Source organism: Lolium rigidum, chromosome 6, assembly GCF_022539505.1.
Source record: "Lolium rigidum isolate FL_2022 chromosome 6, APGP_CSIRO_Lrig_0.1, whole genome shotgun sequence".
Lineage (NCBI taxonomy): Eukaryota > Viridiplantae > Streptophyta > Magnoliopsida > Poales > Poaceae > Lolium > Lolium rigidum.
In genome coordinates, this window is record NC_061513.1 from 254,541,743 (window position 1) to 254,551,223 (window position 9,481).

A 9,481-nucleotide genomic window follows, 5' to 3' on the forward strand; every position below is an offset into this window, starting at 1 on the left:
CTGGCCGCGCCAGCCTAGGGTTTGGTGGCCCTGTGGCCCCCCTCTGACCTCTCCGGTGTGTTCCGGATGCTTCCGGGGATTCTAAGATCTTTGGCGTTGATTTCGTCCGATTCCGAGAATATTTCGTTACTAGGATTTACGAAACCAAAAACAGCGAGAAAACGAGAACTGGCACTTCGGCATCTTGTTAATAGGTTAGTTCCAGAAAATGCACGAATATGACATAAAGTGTGCATAAAACATGTAGATAACGTCAATAATGTGGCATGGAACACAAGAAATTATCGATACGTTGGAGACGTATCAGCATCCCCAAGCTTAGTTCTGCTCGTCCCGAGCGAGTAAAACGATAACAAAGATAATTTCGGAGTGACATGCCATCATAATCTTGATCATACTATTTGTAAAGCATATGTAGTGAATGCAGCAATCCAAGACAATGGTAATGACATGAGTAAACAACTGAATCATAAAGCAAAGACTTTTCATGAATAGCACTTCAAGACAAGCATCAATAAGTCTTGCATAAGAGTTAACTCATAAAGCAATAATTCAAAGTAAAGGTATTGGAGCAACACAAAAGAAGATTAAGTTTCAGCGGTTGCTTTCAACTTGTAACATGTATATCTCATGGATATTGTCAACATAGAGTAATATAATAAGTGCAATAAGCATGTATGTAAGAATCAATGCACAGTTCACACAAGTGTTTGCTTCTTTGAGGTGGAGAGAAATAGGTGAACTGACTGAACATTGAAAGTAAAAGAATGGTCCTCATAGAGGAAAAGCATCGATTGCTATATTTGTGCTAGAGCTTTGATTTTGAAAACATGAAACAATTTTTGTCAACGGTAGTAATAAAGCATATGCATCATGTAAATTATATCTTATAAGTTGCAAGCCTCATGCATAGTGTACTAATAGTGCCCGCACCTTGTCCTAATTAGCTTGGACTACCTGGATTATCACCGCAATACATATGCTTTAACCAAGTTTCACAAAGGGGTACCTCTATGCCGCTCTGTACAAAGGTCTAAGGAGAAAGCTCGCATTTGGATTTCTCGCTTTTGATTATTCTCAACTTAGACATCCATACCGGGACAACATAGACAACGAGATAATGGACTCCTCTTTTAATGCTTTAAGCATTTGACAACAATTAATTCTTTTCTCATTAGAGATTTGAGGATATTTGTCCAAAACTGAAACTTCCACCATGAATCATGGCTTTAGTTAGCGGCCCAATGTTCTTCTCTCACAATATGCATGCTCAAACCATTCAACTCAGTGTAGATCGCCCTTACTTCAGACAAGACGAACATGCATAGCAACTCACATGAAATTCAACAAAGAGTTGATGGCGTTCCCCAGTAAACATGGTTATCGCACAACAAACAACTTAATAAGAGATAAAATGCATAATTACATATTCAATACTACAATAGTTTTTAAGCTATTTGTCCCATGAGCTATATATTGCAAAGGTGAATGATGGAATTTTAAAGGTAGCACTCAAGCAATTTACTTTGGAATGGCGGGAAAATACCATGTAGTAGGTAGGTATGGTGGACACAAATGGCATAGTGGTTGGCTCAAGTATTTTGGATGCATGAGAAGTATTCCCTCTCGATACAAGGTTTAGGCTAGCAAGGCTTATTTGAAACAAACACAAGGATGAACCGGTGCAGCAAAACTCACATAAAAGACATATTGTAAACATTATAAGACTCTACACCGTCTTCCTTGTTGTTCAAACTCAAAACTAGAAATTATCTAGACCTTAGAGAAACCAAATATGCAAACCAAATTTTAGCATGCTCTATGTATTTCTTCATTAATGGGTGCAAAGCATATGATGCAAGAGCTTAAACATGAGCACAACAATTGCCAAGTATCACATTACCCAAAACATTTATAGCAATTACTACATGTATCATTTTCCAATTCCAACCATATAACAATTTAACGAAGGAGAAACTTCGCCATGAATACTATGAGTAGAAACCAAGGACATATTTGTCCATATGCTACAGCGGAGCGTGTATCTCTCCCATAAAGTGAATGCTAGGATCCATTTTATTCAAACAAAACAAAAACAAAAACAAACCGACGCTCCAAGAAAAAGCACATAAGATGTGGCCGAATAAAAATATAGTTTCGGGGGAGGAACCTGATAATTTGTCGATGAAGAAGGGGATGCCTTGGGCATCCCCAAGCTTAGACGCTTGAGTCTTCTTGATATATGCAGGGGTGAACCACCGGGTGCATCCCCAAGCTTAGAGCTTTCACTCTTCTTGATCATGTTGCATCATACTCCTCTCTTGACCCTTGAAAACTTCCTCCACACCAAACTCGAAACAACTCATTAGAGGGTTAGTGCACAATATAAATTGACATATTCAGAGGTGACACAATCATTCTTAACACTTCTGGACATTGCATAATGCTACTGGACATTAGTGGATCAAAGAAATTCATCCAACATAGCGAAAGAGGCAATGCGAAATAAAAGGCAGAATCTGTCAAAACAGAACAGTTCGTATTGACGAATTTTAAAATGGCACCAGACTTGCTCAAATGAAAATGCTCAAATTGAATGAAAGTTGCGTACATATCTGAGGATCATGCACGTAAATTGGCATAATTTTCTGAGCTTCCTGCAGGGCAGTGGGCTCAGATTCGTGACAGCAAAGAAATCTGGAACTGCGCAGTAATCCAAATCTAGTACTTACTTTTCTATCAACGGCTTAACTTGGCACAACAAAACTCAAAACTAAGATAAGGAGAGGTTGCTACAGTAGTAAACAACTTCCAAGACACAAATATAAAACAAAGTACTGTAGCAAAATAACACATGGGTTATCTCCCAAGAAATTCTTTCTTTTTAGCCATTAAGATGGGCTCAGCAGTTTTAATGATGCACTCGCAAGAAATAGTATGTGAAGCAAAAGAGAGCATCAAGAGGCAAATTCAAAACATATTTAAGTCTAACATGCTTCCTATGCAAAGGAATCTTGTAAATAAACAAGTTCATGAAGAGCAAAGTAACAAGCATAGGAAGATAAAACAAGTGTAGCATCAAAAATTTCAGCACATAGAGAGGTGTTTTAGTAACATGAAAATTTCTACAACCATATTTTCCTCTCTCATAATAACTTTCAGTAGCATCATGAGCAAACTCAACAATATAACTATCACATAAAGCATTCTTATCATGAGTCTCATGCATAAAATTATTACTCTCCACATAGGCATAGTCAATTTTATTAGTTGTAGTGGGAGCAAATTCAACAAAGTAGCTATCATTATTATTCTCATCAAGTGTAGGAGGCATAGTATAATCACAACAAAATTTACTCTCAGCAGTAAGTGGCACCAAAAGACCACTATCATTATCATCATAAATAGGAGGCAAAGTATCATCAAAGAAAATTTTCTCCTCAATGCTTGGGGGACTAAAAATATCATGAAAACCAGCTTCCCCAAGCTTAGAACTTTCTATATCATTATCAACAATGGTGTCCAAAGCGTTCATACTAATATTACTACCAGCATGCAAATAAGATTTCATAGGTTTTTTAATTTTCGCATCAAACAATCCATGTTTTAAATCATGAAATAGAATAAGAAGCTCACTCTTGTACATTATGCCAAACTAGTGTAAACAAGAAACAACAAGATGCAATTGCAGGATCTAAAGGAAATAGCTTTGAGCACTCACACAACGGCGCCAGAAAAATACTTTACCTGAGACCGTAGTATGAGAGCCTTTTACCTTTCCTCCCCGGCAACGGCGCCGTGAAAAGTGCTTGATGTCTACGGGAGCTTCTATTCTTGTAGACAGTGTTGGGCCTCCAAGAGCGAGAGGTTTGTAGAACAGCGAGCAAGTTTCCCTTAAGTGGATACCCAAGGTTTATCGAACTCGGGGAGGAAGAGGTCAAAGATATCCCTCTCATGCAACCCTGCAACCACAAAGCAAGAAGTCTCTTGTGTCCCCAACACACCTAATAGGTGCACTAGTTCGGCGAAGAGATAGTGAAATACAGGTGGTATGAATAAGTATGAGCAGTAGCAACTGTGCCAGAAAAGTTCTTGGCGCGTAGTTGATGGTGGTGGTATTGCAGCGATAGTAACGCAAGTAAAACAATAAACAAGCGATAGTAATGTAGCAGTAGTAACGCAGCGAGTAGTAACGCAGCAGTAGTAACTCGGCAGTATTTAGGAACAAGGCCTAGGGATTACACTTTCACTAGTGGACACTCTCAACATTGATCACATAACGGAATAAATAAATGCATACTCTACACTTTTGTTGGATGATGAACACATTGCGTAGGATTACACGAACCCTCAATGCCGGAGTTAACAAGCTCCACAATAATGCTCATGTTTTAGTAACCTTTAGTGTAAGATAGATCAACGAGACTAAACCAAGTACTAGCATAGCATGCACACTGTCACCTTCATGCATATATAGGAGGAATAGATCACATCAATATTATCATAGCAATAGTTAACTCCACAATCTACAAGAGATCATGATCATAGCATAAACCAAGTACTAACACGGTGCACGCACTGTCACCTTTGCACACATGCAGGAGGAATAAAACTACTTTAATAACACATCACTAGAGTAGCACATAGATAAATTGTGATACAAACATGCTGCAATCATAAAGAGATATAAATAAGCACTTCACTACACCATTCAATGAGTAAGTATTCTGTGAAATATGGCCTAAGAGACCCACACGGTGCACACACTGTCACCTTTACACACGTGGGACGAGGAGTCTCCGGAGATCACATAAGTAAAACCCACTTGACTAGCATAATGACATCTAGATTACAAGCATCATCATATGAATCTCAATCATGTAGGGCAGCTCATGAGATTATTGTATTGAAGCACATAGGAGAGAGATGAACCACATAGCTACCGGTACAGCCCCGAGCCTCGATGGAGAACTACTCCCTCCTCATGGGAGCAGCAACGGTGATGAAGATGGCGGTGGAGATGGCAGCGGTGTTGATGGAGAAGCCTTCCGGGGGCACTTCCCCGCTCCGGCAGGGTGCCGGAACAGAGACTCCTGTCCCCCAGATCTTGGCTTCGCGATGGCGGCGGCTCTGAAAGGTTTCTGTGGTTTTCGTTAATTGGTTTTCGATCCAGGGGCTTTATATAGGCGAAGAGGCGGCGCAGGAGGGCTGACAGGGGGGGCCACACCATAGGGCGGCGCGGCCCCCCCTCTGGCCGCGCCAGCCTAGGGTTTGGTGGCCCTGTGGCCCCCCTCGACCTCTCTCGGTGTGTTCTGGATGCTTCCGGGGATTCTAAGATCTTTGGCGTTGATTTCGTCCGATTCCGAGAATATTTCGTTACTAGGATTTCTGAAACCAAAAACGAGCGAGAAAACGAGGACTGGCACTTCGGCATCTTGTTAATAGGTTAGTTCCGGAAAATGCACGAATATGACATAAAGTGTGCATAAAACATGTAGATAACGTCAATAATGTGGCATGGAACACAAGAAATTATCGATACGTTGGAGACGTATCAGGTCAGTTTGTGCTTTTCTTTCACTTTTGGGTTATTTTTGTGCAAATCGCTGACATCTTCATCTAGGGAGGATGCTCATTCGCCAATTCGACCCTACCCAGTACAGTGGGTAGGTCCATCGCTGCACTGCACAAATCTGAGCAGAGCAACGTCATGAATATCCACTATGGAGTAGTACGGCACACTGCAAAATTAGGAATCACATGACACAATTCTGTTAATAAACTTCGTTAAAGTTCTCATCTCACCGCAAAGACCACAATTTGCAACTCGGGAAGTTTTGATCGAACCACATGACATCTACAACCCCACATTATTCGTGTTTTTTTTCTTTTTGTGTCTCTCAAACAGTATAACATATCGATTTGAAAATTGCAGGTCATCCAAACATTAAAGGTAGAATGTGGAAAAAATATTTTTGATTTTTTTGTGCAACTACATTTTTTCAAATATTTAAAATTCAAAACAAAATTTTAAATTTTTTTTATTTAATGTCAAAAAATGCCAAACTATTTTTCCACATTCTATCTTAAATGTTTCAGTGAACTGCAAAGTTTTAAATTCATACGTTGCATAGCGTTAGAGATACAAAAAAAAAGTTGATTGGGAGAAAAAAATGATTAGCATGAATCTTGATGTACCAGTGAAAAGTTGAGATATGGGAGAATGCCAATTTGCTTAAATTTGTTGATTATGATGGACAGTCTCCCTACTTAGGCTGTGTTTGACATTGAGGTGGATTATCATAAGCTCACTCGTCCTATTTCTTTTATCTATTTTTGTGTTTACTCAACCTGCTTTTCCGCACCCATGTAGCTAATTTAAAACAACATGTTATAAAATAAGCATAGTGCAACAAAATCAGATACCACAAACTAAGCAATAGTAGTCGATTTGTTTTCTAGTTTGCCACCAACTACAATTTCTACCACCATTATATCTTCTTCTAAGGCTGGTGCCAACGCAGGCTATAGCGCGGGCGATACCGCCCGCAACAAGGCGGTAGCGGGGCGGTAGGCGGGCGAGACGGTAGCGGCGGGCGGTGGTTCCACCGCCCGGCGGTAGGGGCGGTACCGCCTGCCTATAGCCCGCGTTGGAGGCGAGAGGGAGGCGATAGCGGTGCTAGTGGGGGCGGTAGAGAGGCGGTAGGGAGGAGAGAGAAGTGAGAGCTGGCACTATAGCCCGTGCACTGACACCGTGGGGTGAGAGTGAGGTGAGAGTGGGGTGATAGTGAGGATAAAAGCTGACGTGGCGAGGCTATAACGGATGATGCATTGGCACCAGCCTAAAGGCCTAGACATTATCCTCTTTTCCGATATTAACCCATTATCTCTCTCTCTCCCTCTCTCCCTCTCTCTCTCTCTCCCTCTCTCCCTCTCTCTCTCCCTCTCTCCCTCCCTCTCACACACACACACACACACCCCTTGGTGTTGCTCTTCGTTTCCTTCCAAAATATGGCTACAACTAACACTGCACCCATGTCAATCCTTCCCCCTAACTAGGAGTGTAGCTCGGCGTCCCGCATAGGCCAACAAAAGTGATATGGCACCACAAATTAAACTAACCTAGTATAACTTAGTTAAATCTTATAAACTCTCTAAGTTTGAATATGGAGCGTGCTGGATCGGCGGTGCTTCGCATCCCTACTCTAACCCTCAGCCGCATAGTTCAGAGCTATCCATGCTCTGCCTCAATCCGTGCCTCTCTAAGCCAGAAAGGAGCAAGGTAAATGAGGAAACATGATTTTTGGTGAGAGCAATACATATTGCAAAACGTTCAAGTATATTTGGGGTGGCAGCGAACGTCCTCTCCACCGGGGAGTGCCTTATCCGTGTTCCCATTTTACAACCGGGGAGATTTATTTCTCATCCGCATCCCCATCGAGAAGCTAAATTCATATGTTCTTCTCATGATTTTATGATCTTACTTTTTTACACACAAAAATAAGCAACTTTTGTAATAAATATGTGGTAAATTGACAAGAAATGAATATCATATGTTAAATATACTACACTAGATATAATGTTACGTGTTACTAGCTACAACATATTACCGATAAAAATATATTAATTTATATGTAAATACAAGCATATAACGGGGTATAGCGCGGAACGGGGATGGACAGATATTCTTATCCCCATTCCCAATTTAGAAAGAAATAGCGACGAATTGAAATTCTCCATACATGTCCCTTAGTATAGTAGATGAATTTTCCACGGGTTTGCGGTGAAATGGGCCCATTGCCATCTATACATGTCACTCTTTGCAATTTTGATTCATGTGATGGGTTCGAGCTTTGACTTTCCGCCATTGGAGCTAATAATTACGAAATAGTCACCGTCAGAAAATCCAACCAATTTTAGAGAGCACAATAAACAAGGTGCAAAGTAGTCTAATGAGAAATCGGATGGAAATTTTCCCCACCACAATTTCATGGGAGAATCTGTGTGGGCACTGTTTGGCGATCAAACGGATAATGCCAAACGTGGAAACAGTAGCCTAATGTGAAGTGCTGATAAGTTGATGATCTTAACCATTCATTTCTTTATTATCCAGTAATAATATTGTGTAGTTGCATATTTTCGAATTATCTGTAACTTCAGATTTAGAAAGTACGTCCAGCCGAACGATTGAACATTTCAATATATCTAAAGGTGCACACTGTTTTTTGTGCAACTCTAAGTTTAACAACCTAGTAAGATAGTGTTTTTGTTGTTTAATTTAGAAAAAAAATGGCAAATGCGTACTATTTTAATCCACCTTCTGATTGAGTACGCACCATACAAAGACCGTTCAAGCCACACATGGTCCGGCCGATCGCGCGCTTCTATAAATGGCGCCCAACCTCGAGCATCGGAGCCAACTCGGCCGTAGGCATCAGTCACACATACTCACTCCCTCACTAATCTGCTCGTACGGTCGTACTGTCCTACAATACAGGGCAGAGAAAGCTGCCAAGGGTCGTCGTCGATGGACGCGGAGGCCAGCGCCGGTGTCGCCGTAGCTGCAGCACCACAGAGCAAGGCGTGGGAGTGGGAGGGGCGGGTGGTGTCGGCGGTGCCGGCGGCGACGGCGGACGAGGCGTGGGCGCTCCTGTCGGACTTCCTGGCGTTCCACCGGTGGCACCCGCGCGTGCCGATATGCCGTTTGGCATCGGGCGCCGCTGCGCCGGCCGCCGGGTGCATGCGCTACTGCGAGGGCACCCCGCCCGGCGACGGGACGCCGGCCGACTGGGCGCACGAGACGCTCCTCGAGCACGACCAGGCGCGCCGCTTCTTCCGCTACGAGATGAACGACAACAACATGGGCTTCGGCGCCTTCTTCGCCGCCTTCCGTGTCGTCCCCGCCCCGGCGCCGGCCGCCGGGTGCGAGCTGCGGTGGGAGTTCCAGTGCGAGCCCGTGCGCGGCACGCCCAAGGAGGCGCTGGTGGCGCGCCTTCAGGCCGGGCTCGACGGCATGGCGGCGCGTGTGCGCGAGCACGTCCTGTCCGCGCGCGCCGCCGCCCCCAGCGTGGCGGCCGGGTTGGAGGCCGCCGATGAGCTCAGGCTGGACAACTCTATCGCCGTCTGAGCTTTGTGAACGCTTTGGACGTACTCACGTCACTAGTACACGTGTACCAGTGTACCACGTACTGACGTACGTATGATGTATGTTCCGGCTGTGATCGTCTTGTTTCTTCTCGCGCGCGGCACTACGTTATCCGGTGGTACTTTCTTCCTCTCTTGTTGTGTTCTGGGCCTTGCCGACTTGCCATCATCATGTATGTATGTACGTACCTACCGTTTACTAATACGGAAGGACTCCTGTACTGTACGTACCCGGTATAAACGTACGATACCGTAATGTATGGAAGTCATCAAATGTCCAGTTTTTTTTTACCAAGTACATTTGCATTGCATATCTGTCATGAAAAAGTTTAGATGG

General features: G+C 43.1%; 1 protein-coding gene across 1 annotated transcript; it reads left to right on the top strand.

The window, feature by feature from the left end:
* The first annotated feature begins 8,438 nt into the window (after window positions 1-8,438).
* LOC124658892 (lachrymatory-factor synthase-like) lies at window positions 8,439-9,166 on the top strand. The gene has a single exon (XM_047196887.1). The coding sequence runs from the start codon at window positions 8,528-8,530 to the stop codon at window positions 9,125-9,127; it is 600 nt and encodes a 199-aa protein (XP_047052843.1). The 5' UTR covers window positions 8,439-8,527; the 3' UTR covers window positions 9,128-9,166.
* Window positions 9,167-9,481: the final 315 nt, after the last annotated feature.

Coding starts and splice junctions, on each gene's coding strand:
- LOC124658892 (XM_047196887.1), top strand. CDS start 8,528: ATGGACGCGGAGGCCAGCGCCGGTGTCGCCGTAGCTGCAGCACCACAG.